At 47.4% G+C, this 15813-nt stretch overlaps 2 protein-coding genes across 13 annotated transcripts in view; both read right to left on the bottom strand.

The window, feature by feature from the left end:
* Positions 1-1967, bottom strand: part of ZNF180 (zinc finger protein 180) — a 40032-nt gene extending 38065 nt beyond the window's left edge. For all 7 annotated transcript variants that reach the window (XR_014256959.1, XM_082438706.1, XM_082438705.1 and 4 more), the window contains exon 1: positions 72-1967. The gene's annotated coding sequence lies outside the window, so the exon portion shown is untranslated. The remainder of the gene's footprint in view (positions 1-71) is intronic.
* Positions 1968-2050: 83 nt separating this feature from the next.
* CEACAM20 (CEA cell adhesion molecule 20) overlaps positions 2051-15813 on the bottom strand; it is a 35289-nt gene continuing 21526 nt past the window's right edge. For 5 of the 6 annotated variants that reach the window (XM_082438724.1, XM_082438727.1, XM_082438726.1 and 2 more), the window contains 5 exons: positions 15096-15374; positions 11541-11819; positions 9224-9338; positions 8930-9015; positions 7623-8124 (listed from right to left, as the gene is read on the bottom strand). In XM_082438724.1, coding sequence (XP_082294850.1) covers positions 7781-8124; positions 8930-9015; positions 9224-9338; positions 11541-11819; positions 15096-15374 — 1103 coding nt within the window. In that variant the 3' untranslated portion in view covers positions 7623-7780. Of the gene's footprint in view, positions 4271-7622; positions 8125-8929; positions 9016-9223; positions 9339-11540; positions 11820-15095; positions 15375-15813 lie in introns of those variants that run through there. The other variant, XM_082438729.1, reaches the window with a different exon arrangement.

Genomic DNA, 15813 nt, shown 5'->3' with positions numbered 1-15813 from the left:
ATCCCAGCGGACCGCCTAGACCCTGCGCATGCGCGCACGGGACACCCGGCGCTGCCCCGCCCCTCACCAACCTGGGCGTCCACCGGGTCGAGGGCCAGGCAGGGCCTGTCCCAGCCTCAGTGCCCAGCACGGCTCTGCGGCAAGACGAGCTCGGTTAAGCAACTCTCTGCCCCGATTCTGCACACGACAGACTCGGGTTAAGCTACTTCTGTCCCCTCCCCTAGTCGGCATCCGCAGGGCCACTCGACTTAACCTCCGAAGGACCGAGGTGCGCGGAGACAAAAAACGTCCGCGCGCGGGACAATGGCTGCGCTTCTGGCCGAACCCGGAAGTACGTTTGGGCTCGGCGAGCCTGGACTACAATTCCCAGAAGGCTCGGCGGCGCGGGCGGTGATTGGGCGGGGTTCCAGCTCCTGAGGGAAGGTTGACACCCGGACACGGCAACACAGGAAGAGAGCGCTAGGGTTGGGGTCCCCGCTGGGGGCTGAGAGTGTGCGTGTCCGAGTTTTTGCGGGGCGCCGAGACGAGGAGCCAGATCGGAGGCCGAGGCCAAGACACCGATGCGTGGGGAGTGGCTGGCTTGGGAAAGGCCGGCCCTGGGCTCGGCTTGACGTCCAGGAGTGACAGTGAAAACGGGATCCGGAGGGGAACGGCGGGGACCCCTCCTGGGCGCCTGCTGCCTTTGTCAGGCGCTTTGCGCTCAGCATCTCCTTTGGTCCTCGTGGGCAAAGATAGTTGCTACAAACCCATTTTACAGTCCAGGGAGCTCCTGTCAAGCCCTTCAGGAGTCTGAAATGTTTTTGTAGTCAATAATAGTAAAATAGTAAGAATCCTTTTTTTTTTTTTTTTGAGGGTTTTTTCCCCCCTACCTATAAGGACTTAGGGATCTGTTCCCCACCCCTCCTCTTTTCTCTTTGCCTTCATCTCCTGAGCGTTTTCCTGGCTCAGTTCCAGACACGCTGGCCTTTACACTTTCTCCAACAACTCCAGCAGGCTCCCACTTCAGGACCTTAGCCTGTGCTGTTCATGCTGCCTGGCAGGCTCTTCCTCTGAGGATTCCCTCACCGTCTGGTCGTTAGGCGAATGTCACCTTCTCTTGAGGCATTTCCCCCACCAACCATTGTAAACTTGCAAACCCACTCTTCACTCCCCACGTACTCCCTCCTCCCCCCACCGTTATTTTTTTCCCTAAAGAACTTTTCACTAACGTAGAATATATTTTAGGTGTATTTTTGTTGTTGTTTTTGGTTTTGTTTTGTTTTTGGTCTATTGTCTATCTGCCTTCACCACAAGACCGTGCGCTCCGTAAGGGAAAGGATTTATATCTATTTTGATCGCTGCTGTATCCCCAGCACCTAAGGTATCTGGCACGTAATAGCTGCTCAACAAATATTTTGTTTTGAAAAAAGGTTCCTGGCCCCCCGTTAAACACTTTAACATCTTATCGTCGCGTTAACCAGCACAATCACCCTGTGAGGAAATTGTGATGGTTATTTCCACCCCATCAGGGAGGAGGCTAAAAACTGGAGCCCTGCTATATGAAAATAAGGTATTTTTAAGCTTTTTCTTTTAATGCTGTCAAAGAACTCCTGTAGTTTTCCTCATGTGAATCTGACTTTTAACAACAAAAAATTATTGCTGTTTGAAATGTAATCTCTACCCCCAAAGTTCCTTATAATTGGTTATTGTGGTTGATTTTTTTAAAAAAAATATTTATTTTGTATCTGGTTAACCTACTGAAATGTTGTGAATTCTTATAGTAGTCCATTTGATTCTCCTGGCTTCTTTAGTGAGAGAGTCATCTACAGATAATACTTTCATCTCTTCTTTAACAGTATTTTAAACCAGATATTCCCTTTTACAGAAGATGAAACTGAAGCCCAATAATATTAAGTACCTTACCTTAGATTGTATTGTAAGGGCAGAGCTGGTATTTGAGTTCAGGAAGTCTGACTCTGGAGTCCATGTTCTTAACTTTTACATTATTTTGCCCCTTGCCTACACATCAATATCTTTCCTCTACACAAGCAATGCTAAGTTTGCAAACAAGACAGAGGAAGGTTCACATTTATTCATAACAGAAGCAAAAAAAAGTCTTACAAATAAATTTAGTAAGGTGCATAGAGACATTAGAAGCAACCTTCAGAACCCTACTGAGAGAGAGAAAAGATGTGCAAATGCCACATTACAATGGTTGTGTTGTAAAGGTGTCAAATTTTGCAGAATGATCTACAGATTCAGTACAAACAGGACAAAATCACGATGGGGTGCTCTGAGCGTTAGCTCATCTTCCTTCTTTCCCGTTCACTTGTTTGTGTGTGTGTGTTTACTTCAAGATATTCAGACATTAAAGCATTAGTAATATATAACTTAAAACTGACTTTGTCTTTTGTGTGGTCATTTTTTTTTTTTTCTTTCAAAATGAACAAATGGTAATGTTTACTTCCAGGAGCATCCAAATCCCTGACCTAACCTGAATTTTATAGGGACTTTGGAACAGCCACTACTGTGGAACGGGAACGCCTTCTACAAAGATGCCCAACTAACACGGAGATTTCTCTCTCCGTTGTTTGGGGATTGGCTGAGACCCAAGTTTCATACTGAGGTTCTACTGGCAAGGAGTTGGGTGAGGACTCAACATCTCCTGAAGAGCAAGGGGGTTGTAAATTCATTTGCTTTAAAGATAAAGATAAGGGAGAGGGAGAGTGTGACCTGCCCTTAGGATATTCGCGAGGAAAGCTGGGAAGAAGTTCTCGGCAGGGAAGAAAAAAAAAGGACAGTCCTTTTCCTTTGCTTGATCCTCTACCTCAAACTATAAATGTTGGAGGCACCAGTGCTTAGTTTGTCAGCCCCTACTCTTCTCTGTGTCATCTAGTCTCTTTGGCATCTGTAGGGGGGAGGGTTAACTCAGCAGGCCTGAGTTGCTCAAACCCTGCACATTCCCCCAAAAAGGCCTGTTTCAAAGGACTAGTTCTTGGTCAGCTTCTGGGAACTGAGCTTTTATAACGTTCTATCTGGTAGAAGCGTATTTGCATGCCCGTACCAGTTTGTCCAGATAGTTATACAATGGGATCTATAGTGAACACACCTGCTTTCCTTCTGGGGGTCGGGAGCTTCAGTGACTGACCCCCTGTAAAAACCGTGGACATTTAAATTCAGGGTGAGCCTTCCTGGTTGGCAACACTTCACATGTGTTGTCACGTATCGTGGGAATCCCCATGTGGCTCCACAGAGAAAGGACCCTTGGAAGCTTATGCATGGTTTCCTCCAGACACCACTTCATTTGTGCCTTTTCCCTTTGCTGATTTTACCCTCTGTCCTTTTGCTGTAATAAGCCATAACAACGAGTATGACAACTTCTAGGTCCTCTGAATCCTTTTAGCAAATCATCGAGCCTGACGGTGGTCCTGGGGACCCCCGACACAAGATCTCATCTAGCCCCATAACTTCAAATCCCAGTGACAAGCCCTGCTCTATCTAGACTTTTATGAACGTTTACCTGCTTGATTCTCCAACTGATCCTTGACATATCAAATTCTTGATTTCCCCTCTCTATCCCAAATGTGCTCCTCCCCCATTGTTGCTTCAGAAAGTGGTCTGCCAGCCATCCAGTTGCTCTGGCCAGAAACCTGGGGGTCATCCTTGACTCCTCTTTACCTTTAGCAAATCTCATTCTCACATCTCCATCCTTGAGCCCCTCAGGATTCTAAGTATCTCACGTCCACGCCTCCCCAGGTGCCTCATTCCCATGCTTCATTCTATGTTTTCTCTTGTCATCTCTTAATAGCTCCTTGTTTCTTATCCTCTACCACGATTTGAAAAGACACTGCTCGTCTGACCCGTGCATACATCCCATGCTCTACTCTGGCTGACTCAGACTCACACTTCTCCCTTGGTTGCTGTGTCCATCAATAGTCTTTGCCCATGTTTGGGATGCAGCGAATACTATGGCATCCCCTGCTTCTGGGTATCAGAACTTGGCCCTCTAATTCTAGGCCGCTTTTGCCTTGTTTCTATTGCTTTTAAAGAAGCATGAGCCAAAAGCTTAAGATTTGGTGGGAGCTAGGGTCCAGAGCCTGAAAAACACATTGAAATAGAATGTCACAAGGTTTACAAAGAGAATGGCTGGAATATAATATGTACACAATAAATGTCGTTGAATGTATGATTAAGCATGGCTTCTCTAGGATTTCTGGAGAAAAGATCTCTGCTTCTGTTAGATGAAGGGGTTGATTTGGCAGTACATGTTGTGTTCTGGATTCACAAGCACCTATTACACAAAGAGAAAAGGTAAGTTCCATTTTTAGGTGGGCTTTCCTGGGCTACTTGCTGTAGGAACCCAAACTTTCTGGCATTCTCCTTCCCCATCCTTGAAAATTCTGAAGGTCTTCCTCCTTTCTCATTGTATTTCAGTCATGCTGGCACCTCTCCATTCCTGGAATGGCCCATGCTTCCCCACTGTGGAGGACAGACTCTAAGGTGACCCCCATTATACTCACCTTCTGGTATTCATGCCCTTATGTAATCTTCCCCTTGAAGGCAAGACCTGTGACTTGCATCTAACCATTGGAATACGGCAGAGGTGACAGGATGTACATGCTTACATGTATGTGATTCTGTTCTATAAGAGCATGACATCTGTCGTGGCTTTGAAGAAGCAAGATGCAATGTTGTGAGCTGCCTATGGAGAGGGCTACATGGCAAAGTGCAGCCTCCAGCTGACAGCCAGTAAGAAACTGAGGCCCTCTTTATGACAGCCTGCAAGGAACTGAATGCTTCCAATAACCATATGAGCTTGGACGTGGATCCTTCCCCAGTCAAGCCTCAGATGAGACCCGAGACTTGGCCAACACCTTTATTGCAGCCTTGCAGAAGACCCATCTAGCCAGTGCCTAGACTCCTGACCCAGGAAACTGTGAGATAATAAATGAGTGTTACTTTAAGCCACTAAGTCTGTGGTAATCTGTTATACAGCAACAGATAACAAAGACATTCTCTTCAGGGCCTTTTCACTCGATGCCCGTCAACTCAGAATGTTCTACTCCAGACGCTTTGCATTGTTTGCTCCTTCTCATCCCTTCAGAATGTAGCAGACACTGAGGGGGCTGACCTGACACTCTTCCCCATATCTTCTCCCTTGCCTGCTTCTATTGAAGAGACTGGGAAGGATAACATCTCATTTTCTCAGCCTTCCTTGCAAGAAGAAATACCATGTGACAGCATTCTGACCCAAGGAGATACAAGAGGAAGTGCACTGGCTGAGATTTCCAGGAAGAGCTTTTGTTCTACTGATAAAAGGAAACAAATGCGACTCCTTTCCCCAGACCCTGATGAAGAGAGGGACCTAGAAGGCTATGTTTGTACCAGTTCACAGCTAATTGGAGAGCTGACAAATGTCAGCGCAATCCATACAATGGCTGGAGTAAGTGTGCTTCTCCTCTGAAGAATTTGAACCTAGAAACCTTTAAATAGTAGTAGAGGATGTTGTCATATATAATCTGAAATTATAGAGGAGTAGTGACCAGGAAGCTTGCATAGGAATTAAATCTGGACCAAAGAGAATGGAACAAATTCATTGATCAGCAAAAATGAGCAAACATAAGAGAGAGAAACTTCCTGATTCCAGTCCCCATGAGGCCCCCAAGTAATTTCTGACATTGAGTTATCTGAGATTCCCCACTGTTCTCTCAATTAATCCACACTTTAATTAATCCGAACTACTTTCAAGGGGTTTGTCTTTCTTATTAAAAAAAAACCCCTAAGATATATAGACATTCACATCTTTTGAGAATGGTTCATCTGACAGGTAATAGAGCAGAATGGAATGTGATACAACAGAGTGAGATGGATTAAAGAGGAATGAACAAGAAATAGAAGGGTGGGGGGGGTGGATTGGGAGTTTGGGATTAGCAGATGCAAACTATTATATATATGTATAACTGAATCACTTTGCTGTACACCAGAAACTAACACAACATTGTAAATCAACTATACTTCAGTAAGATAATTTTTTCTAAAAAGTAGAAATAGAAGGGAAGAGAGTGCAATGAAAGGAAATAGAAAACAATGAAACAGAATTGAATGGAAAGGGAAGGGATGAGGAAGGGGAAATGAAGAGAAAAGAAAGAAGGAAATGGAAAGAAAATGAAGTGAATGGAAAAGAAATATACAGAATGAGAAGAAATGGAAGGTGGTGGGATGAAACAAAAGCCAATCAAATGGAAATGCATATAAGTAGGGTACTGACTAGAAAGGAGTGGAATAGTAGGAAATAGAATGAATGGAGTGGATTAAATATGTGGCTGGAAAGAACAGGAATGAAATGGGATGGGAAGGAAAAGAATGGAAATGAAATAAAGTGATGGTATGGAAATGGAAAGTGATAGGAATAAAATAGACAGTAATGGAATGTGGAAGAAATGAATGGGGTGGGAATAAAAGGAAAAAATAGAAATGAATAAAATGTAATAGGGAGGAGTGGGAAAGAATGGAAAGGAATGAAAGAAGAAAGAGATGAACAGAACACAGTGAGATAAAGCAGAGTGGAGTGGGATGGAATGCAAAGGAATGGCATTGAGTGGGGTGGGTGGGAAGTGATGACAAGGAATGGAATGGGAAGAAATAAGAGGAATAAAAGAAATGAAAAGGAAGTAAGAGGAATTTTATGGAAAGACATGGAGTGGGGAGAAGTGGAGTGGAATGGAATGGAAAAATAAACCTAACTGGAATGGAGAGGAAATAGCTGGAATTAAGTGAGAAGGAAATGAAGTTAAATGGATAGAAAGGAAATGGATGGAGTGAAAATAAATATGATGGAAATGTGGGATGGAGTAAAATGGAGTGGATTGGAAGGGAATGGAATGAAATGAACCAGAAAGTGATAGGATGGAAATGGGTGGAATGGGATTGAAAAGATTTTTGAAAGGAAATCTCTTGATAGTTTATCCTACAGATTCTTTAGCAAGGAGGAAAAAGCAGATTAGTGGCAGCTCTCCATCTGTCCAAAGACTCAGTGTGGCATAAAAGTACCTCATATTTTGACTCTGTGTTTTCTTTTGGTAGAGTTGGGACCAAGGGATGCAACGCAAGTTTGGGCGATGGCTTCCTGGGGCCACGAGAATAGTCCCCATGGATTGTGGAAGGTGATTCCTTCTTGAAGTGAACAAAGAGATCAGTTAGGGACCACAGGCACAGTTTGCCTTAGAATCACAGCAACTGGAAAGTGCCAACTTTCACCCTTCAGAGATCCAGAGACAAAGAGATGTGACCCGGTTCTTACAAAGGATCAGAAGGAGAAATAGGTTTAGGACCCAGGGCCCTACCCCTGGCCCAGAACTCTTCCTTCTCACCTGACTACCTCTGCAATCTCTACTCCAAAACTTCCTTTGCACCCATCACTTGTTAGGCCAGTGCCACTTCATTTGCAATCCAATTCCAAGCACTGGAAACGGAAGCAGCACAGTATAGGAGCCAGAGTCCTAGAATCTGACCCAGCTCCCTGTGAGGCTCTGAGCCACTTTCACCTCATTCCTGGCCCTGCAACGCTCAATGAAGGATCTAGACAAGATGACTTCTCAGGCTTGTCAAATATAACATTCTCAGATTGTATTCGCTTGCAGCTTCTTTAATAAAATCAAGCTGGGCCAACCTACCTCATAGAACTGCTCTGGAGGGTCTAGTGTCCGCATCTGGGGGAAAAGAAAGTAGTGAAGAGGTCGTGGGGCTTGGGATAAAGGCCACCCCTGGAAGTTCTTGGAAAGAGCTTAGGCCTCAGAGGCAGTTACATCCCTTCTGATTCCCAGAATGGGTCCAGGTTAGGCATTGTCATGTTGAAGAGAAAGAAGACAAGGAGAAGAGATGAAAAAGCCATGGAAGGTCTTGAGATCCCCAGAGAAAGCAGAGGAGGAGATGCAGAGAGACCCAAGCTGCCACTGGGCATCCTCAAGGGCATATGCCTGAACCCCACCCAACCCCAAGAGGTAGGACTGTAACAGCCCTCCTGGGCTGGGAAAGGGCCCGACAGTTGGGGGAACAGAGAGGGCCCCTCTGGAGCATTACCCACCTTTATGACTTGGATCTGTCCTTGAGTGTCGGGTACATTGGCATACATAGGCATGCACCAGTCTAGAGAAAATGAATGCCAGCCCAGGGCTGGAGTTAGGAAGAGATAGGAGGGAAGGGGCAATTTGCCCAGGTCACTTCTATCCCCAGGAAGGATGTGGCAGAAACCTTCATTCCTTTCTCCCCAGGACCCCCCGTCACATCTCCAGTGATCTTAACCCGGGAATGTCCTGGAAATCAAGTTCTGGGTTAGATAAGGCTGTTTGATGACACAGATGAGGGCAGAAGTCTAAGACTTAGCCCCAGTTGTACCAGGGTCCTCTTTAGCCTGGATCTATCATATATCCTCCCTGGCCTTGGTTTTCTTCTCTGTAAAACTGAGCTGAATTGGAGAGTCTCCAGGGGACATCCACTTCATGAGCCCATCATACCAGAATCGTAGGCCAGACATGACAAAGATGTTTCATTTTGCCTTTGGTCAATTCCCATCCATTAGTAGAGGGTGACAGAGGCATTGTGTTGACATGGACTTTGAGACTGGTTTTGAGTTTAGCAGGGAGGAGTGTTGTGATTCTCTCTGTTTATAGCACTCAATTAACAAAGTTTTCTGAGAGTGGGGAAGAAAAGAATGGCAGCATGTTGCCCTATTTGTGTTATGGCTGTTGGAACGGGCAGAACTCCTCAGAGCTCTTACCTCCAATCTCATCCATTTTCCAGATGGGGACCCGGAGACTCTTGAGAGTACAGGGCTTGCCCATGATGTCAGAGTGACTTGGGGGTAAGCTGGGGGCAGAGGCCCGGGCTCTCTGCACCAGCCTCTTCTCCAGACCTCACTGCTGCCCTGGGCATCAGCTATGGAGTCACTTACTGCGACCGAGCTCTGCAAGGTGACCCTCTTCAGAGGTGGGTGTTGTGGCCTCATAGATGGGTTCCTCTGTCGTTCTCCTTGAGGGCCTGAAAACCCAAGACCCTCGTTCTTCTGTGCCTCTAGACCTTGCCCATCTGCACAGGCTCCGCCTATATCCCATGTACATTTTGGGCAATGTGCCAAACCCTCTCAATTCCCCACGTGCCATGGGTACCGCTCAGCACCAAGGTCAGCAACACTCCTGCCAGTCAGGTCCCCTGTGGGCCACACCCCCTTTCCCGTTCCCAGGTTTACCCTTTGGCATTTCTGATGTAGAGGAAACAGCCCAGCCCTGTGGCCAGAGCAGTGACGGCCAGGATCCCGATGATAATGCCAGCGATGGCCCCTCCAGAGAGAGATGACCCGGGACCTGGGCAAGGAGAGAGAATCAGGACCTGGGCCTGACACACCCTCATCCCTGTCCCCAGCCCCATTCCCAAGTTTGTGGCTTTATCTCCACTTGATAATTTGATGAGCACTTGTTTTCCAGCCATTGGGAAGCTGAAGTTTGTGGTAGTAATAGAATCATTTCTGGAGTCAAACAGCCTAAGTTCACATCTCAGCTGTGTGACCTTGGCCATGCCATGCTACTTAACCACTCTGTGGGTCCATTGGCTCTTCTGTTAAGAGAGATAATATGAAGTCTACTCTATACGGTTGCTGAAAAGATTAAACATATACGTATTCATGTTCAGCATATGCAATGTTCAGTATGTTCAATGTAGGTGAAGTATTTAGACCTACAGTGATCAGTCAATGTTGCTGCGACGATGTTACTAATTAGGATGATGGATCAAATATGGCCTTCAGAGACAGAAAAGGGCTTTGGCAACCAGAAACCTGGCTTTCCCCCGAGTGAGCCACCTTTGACTCTCTGGGGCCCTGTGGACACAGCCAAAAGTAACTACTCTTACTGAGTCTCATTTCCTCATCTGCAAAGTGGGGGAAATGGTACCCACTGCATAAGGATGTTGCAAAGATGAAATGAGATCACGAGTGTTCATGCCTGGCACCCAGTGACTGATTAATAAATGGCAGTTGTTATCATGAGCATTGGCCTACTGTTTACCCATCCCACTTTTGCCCAGAACCTTTCTCAAAGGGGTGAAGTCCAGCCCCAGGAACGAAGAAGGCAGCCACACGAGGGTCAGGGGTATGAGGAAAAGATTCTGCTTTGGAGGGGCAGGAGGGGGCTTCCTAGATGCCTGAAGAGTTCTTGGTTTTATTCTCTGAGTATCCATTTCTTTAAATGTTAAACAAGCATAGTAATCTGTAACCCTACAGGCTTTTGAGAAGATTAAATGAGATCACATGTAAAAGGACCAGCACAGTGCCCGACACTTAGGAGGTGCTTTATAAGAGGCAAAGATGATGACGATGATGATGATGATGACAGAAGCTGCCATCTACCAAGCTCTAAGCTCCAAGAGCCCTTCATACATGATCCAGTTCAAACCCTACAACATCCCTGTGAGTATCAAACAAACTCACTGCTTCCTCCTTTGAGCCTTTGTTTCTCATCCATCAAATGGTCTTAACAAGACCAGAGCGCTGTTCTGAAGACTGAGTGAGGTAATTTGGAAAGCTGTATGGGGTCCTCTACTTTGCAGACAACTAAGAACACTGCTCTTGTGGGAATTCCCCGGCGGTCCAGTGGTTAGGACTCCTCGCTTCCACTGCAGGGGGCCCCGGGTTCGATCCCTGGTCGGGGAACTAAGATCCTGCGGCCAAACAACAACAATAACACTGCTCTTGAGATGGCCAGCCGGTTTTTTAAACCCTAGTGATGGGGCTTTAGTCTCTAAGTCTCAATCTCTCCTGAACGGTGGAAATACCAACAGGCCTGCCTCATAGCTGACTGGCAAAGAGTACCCAAGAAATGTTTGCTGATAATATATATGGAAAGGCTTGCTTCAGGGTGTGACACAGGCGCGATAAAGAATAGTTTTATTTAGCAAACACAATATGCCAGGCACTGCCATAAGAACTTTACAAATGTTAATTAATCTTCAACAACGCTTTGATGTAAACACGATTATTATGTTTGTTTTACAGACAAGGAATCAGAGGCCCAGAGAGGTTAAGTAGCATGCCCAAGGTCACACAGCATTGGAGCCAGGATGTGAACAGCGACTGGCAAACAGTGACAGTATGTTGTCCTCTCAAGAACTCAAGGCAGAAATACAGGGGCTCTCTGCCAGTCACATCCAGGTTGTTATTAACATAATTCCTGACCCCACCTATCAGCTCACTCCTTCTCTCATTGGTGATCTCCCTGACTCACTGTGCTTCTAAACAATTATGAAAGGTAGGCATCATAAGCCCCATTTACAGATAGGAAAACTGAGGCTCAGAGCAGCCTGGAGAGTTTGCCAGGGCACACAGGTAGGAAGTAGAGGTTCTAGAGCCTGAGTGTTAGCAGTTGGGATCCAACAGCTCCAGATTAGGAACCTGCCCTTGCAGGACAGTCATTGGCACACCCCAGCCCATGGTAAGGGAAGATCAGATTGCTGAGGCCAGCATCAGGAAAAGTCACCTGGACCCAAGGAGAAGGTGTACCTGAAAGACTCACCTATCACTCTGACCAGGACTGAGGCAGAGCGGGCCAGTTGGGTGAGAGAGTTAAAAGCTGTGCAGCTGTAAATCCCTTGGTGTTCCCAAGTCAGGGCCTCGATGACCAGCTGTTCCCCTGTACAGACACTCGCGGAGGGTTCAAGGGTCCAGTGAAACTCAGCATCCGGCTGGGATTCAGCCCAACACTGCAGGGTCAGGCTGGAGTTGAGCTCCGCCCTGATGGTGCTGACCACCTCAGACGTCGACCCCCTGGTGATGTCCACTCGATCAGGGCCATCTGTGTGCAGATCCAAATGTTATGCACCCATCCTCCACTGGCGAGATGTCCTATTTCATCCCATTCAATTCCACATTGGAAGTTCTGCCTTTTTTTTTTTTTCCTTCTCAATTCTAACTAAGGGAATTCCAGGCTGTAGCCTGGAAAACAAGGGCTCTTCAACTGCTGTTGAAAGGAATCCCAGCAAGAGAAGAAAGAGAAAAATGCTCCCCTTTCCTCCTTAGCTGCCGAGCAAACAGATTGTAGTCCACAACACGGAGGGGGGAAAAATTCAAAACATTCAAAATTAAATTCAAAATTAAAATCAAAACCAAAAACCTCTGCCATTGCAAAAGTGAATTCTAACAAAGGAGCCTTATAAGACATCCAGGCTTCAGAAATTGTTGCTGTGTCCTGTGAATGTAGCCCCTAACTTCCAAAATGTTTACAATTCTGATGGAATCTCTTAATAACAAACAGCCCGGTGACAATATCTAAATTTACATCTCCATGTATTCACAAAGGTAGAGATGCTTGTGGATTTTCTTTGTTAAGCCAGAAGGGGACCAATGGTACTTGGCTCTCCTCCCATAGACATGAAGGAAACAAAGGAAATGGCTGTTGGATTTCTCACGCAAACCAAGAGTTTGAGTCTTGTCTCATTGAAATTAATGTGAATTACGGGAAAGAAGGATGCAAAGAGGTTCTAGTTGGGACATTCCAGGAGATGAGGGAAATCTTGCCCTTGTCCCTAAATATCCTTTGAATCTGTTCATTTCTCTCCATCCTAACCCCATGGCCATCAGGAGCCCTCATTTGCCCCCATCCTGGTCTCCCCGTCCTGGTCTCAAATCCTGCCCACAGCAGCTAGAAGTGTCTGCCTAAGTACAAACTTGACACTATCCCTCCCCTGCTCAGAACCTTCCATGGCTCCCTAGGGTCCTTAGGACAAAGCCCAAGGCTGATGAACTCATTCACAGGGTCCCTGTAGACCCCTCCAGTCCCACCACTCACCTCTCCACACCTCCCACTTTCAATCCTGGAATAAGATCCTATTTGGATAGGGAGGGTGGGAGGGAGGGAGACGCAAGAGGGAGGAGATATGGGGATATATGTATATGTATAGCTGATCCACTTTGTTATAAAGCAGAAACTAACTCACCATTGTAAAGCAATTATACTCCAAGAAAAATGTTTTCAAAAAAACAAAAAAAAAAATCCTACTTGGAGATTCCATTGCCTCAGAGTCATTGCATACTCTCTTCCTTCTCTGGAACGCTATTCTCCTGAGTCTGCTCTACCTAGCTAACTTACGTGTCCTTCGGGTCTCGCGGTAGACACCGCCTCTCATGGTGAGCCTTCCCACATCCCCCAGACTGGGTGGGGGCTCCCTTTGGGTTCCCCAAATCTCTGGTCCCATGGCAGGACCTATCACACTGTATCTTCTTTGCCTGATTATTGATCTCCCAATCCTGAGTAGGCTGTGAGCTCTGAAAGTCACGGCTATCATCAAGTGCCTTACTTGTTGCTCAGCATACAGAGAGAACAAAATAGACATTTTTGGTTTCATGACCAGAGCTGGAAGGCAAGAGGAGAGAGCAAGAAAGGAAGGGAGGGGACTTCCCTGGTGGTCCCGTGGTAAAGAATCCGCCTTGCAATGCCGGTTCCATCCCTGATCGGGGAACTAGGATCCCACATGCCGCGGGGCAGCTGGGCCCACGCGCCACAACTACCGAGCTCATGTGCCTCAACTAGAGAGCCCGCATGCTGCAACTACAGAGCCCACGCGCCCTGGAGCCTGCGTGCCACGCACCACAACTAGAGAGAGAAAACCCACACAATACAACTAGAGAGAGGCCCACGAGCCGCAAGGAAAGATCCCACATGCTGCAACTAAGACCCAACATGGCCCCCCCCAAAAAAAATGGAAGGAAGGAAAAGCAATGTATTTAAGCCATGTCTCTCTATCCCCCTGCTGTTTACTGTGCACATGTGAAGTGGACCCCTACTTTCTCTCCCTGCAGAGACCTCTTCTCCCCCAGTCTTCCCGAGCTCAGGTCATGGCTTCTTCAGCCTTTGAGTAGCTCAGGCAAAAAAACCCTTGGAGTCATTCTTGACTCTTCCCTTCCTCTCTTGCTTCAGGTCAATGAGCAGCAAATCCTGTGAGTTTGCTATTTAAAATATATTCATGGCTGACCACTTCTTATCACCCACAGTTGCCACTGGCTCAGCCCCATCATCTCTTGATGGATGACTGTGGCCACCACGAGAGGGTGCCTCACAGGCCTCCAATGGTAAGAGTGTGATTGACCAAGGGCCCAGCTGCTGTACCCCCAGGCCTTTCCTGGGCTGCACCCTGCCAGTACCTGAGTGTGTTGGGGAAACTAAGGCAGACCCCGTCCTGGGAGACATGGGCTCCCCAAGAGTCTTGACGATGTTCCTTAGACTACATGGCAGTCCACACACTCCCATCCAACCCTGTCTCCCTTTCTTCCTCACTCGGAGTCACACTTAGATCTCAGTCTGATGGCCCTCCCAGCCTTTTGAGGTGCCCTCCCTCCTCTTTCTGCACAGGAGCATTCCCTTAATAAAATCCTTGCACGTATAATCTCATCTTGAGATCTGTCTCCACGGACCCAGACAAACACTTCTACCCTTTCTATCACCTCGTCCGTCTCCCCTGCTTCCAGCCCCTAGACAAGGGCCAGAGAGACCCTGTGCAAACCCAAGTCTAATCCTCTCTCTCCTCTGCTCAGAGCCTTCCGTGGCTCCTAATGTCCTCACCATGGCCCGCAGGACCCTGTGCGGTCTACCCCACTCTCCCAGCTTCTTCTGTTCCCATAGTTGACCTCTCTGGTCACCTGGGCCTCCTTGCATTCCTCTGACATGCCAAGCACAGCCCCATCTCACGTGCTGTTCCCTCCCCTGGAACTCACTTCCCCTGGCTAGCTGCACGGCTCACTCCCGGCCTCCTCCTGCAGAAACACCCCCTCCTCTGGGAAGCCTCCCCTGACCACCCCAGCTAGGACTGCAACACCTCCCCAGTGTCCCAGCCTCGCCTGTCTTTCGCGCCGCCTCTAGTGCCATCTGACACACCAGGAATCTTCCTTGCTTAGCTGTTTATGGTCTGTCTCCCCCACTAGAACGTAAGCTCCATGAGGGTTGTCTTGTCCGGTGCCCAGACATGCCTGGCACAGAGCAGGTATTCAATAATTATGGAATGAGTGGCTGGAAGGAAGAACTGAAGCAGGGGAGGGAGAAGGGAGGAGGAGAAGGTCCAGGCTCGGGGCGACTCACAGCTGATGTTCAGCTTGAGGGGGTCACTCCGCACCCGGCTGCTCCAGTTCCAGACCTCACACTCATAGGGCCCTGTGTCATTGCGCTGAAGGCCATGGATGGCCAGGGTCCTGTTGTCAGCTGACAGCACCAGGTGCTTGCTGGGCAGAAGGAGCTGGCCCCGCAGGAACCACTGGGCTGCAGCTCTCTCATGGGCGGTCTGGCAGGTCAGGGCCACCAGGCTGGCGTTCTCTACGAGAGTCTGGTTCGGGGGCATGACGCAAGGCTTGGTCAGCCTTTCTGGAAACACATAGAGAGACAGGATGGGGTCCAGGGTCCCTCTGTCAGTCTCCCACCCATATGGGGCCCGCAGAATTTTCCAGGGCTGTGTGTGTATGTTGTGGGTGGTGTGTGTGTGTATACCTGTTTTGCATGTGACTGTATTGTGTGGGTGGTACATCTAAGTCTTTTGTGTTTGAGTGTGTGTTGTGTGACAATTATGTGAATGTGTTACGGGTTTTGTGTGTATGGAGAGTGTGTGGTATGTGGATGTGTTCTGTGTGTGAGTGTGTGCTTTGTGTCTATTTATATGTGTGTGTTGTGTGTATATGTTTTGTGACTGTGAGGTATGGTGGTGTATATATAGGTACTTTGTGTGCAAGTGAGTGTGTATTGTGTGTGTATATATTTTTTTCTGTGCATGAGTATATGTTATGTGTCTGTGGTAGTGTATGTGGTA

Source organism: Balaenoptera physalus, assembly GCF_965194825.1.
Source record: "Balaenoptera physalus genome assembly, chromosome: 19".
NCBI lineage: Eukaryota > Metazoa > Chordata > Mammalia > Artiodactyla > Balaenopteridae > Balaenoptera > Balaenoptera physalus.
This window is presented reverse-complemented; position numbering and strand designations above follow the sequence as displayed.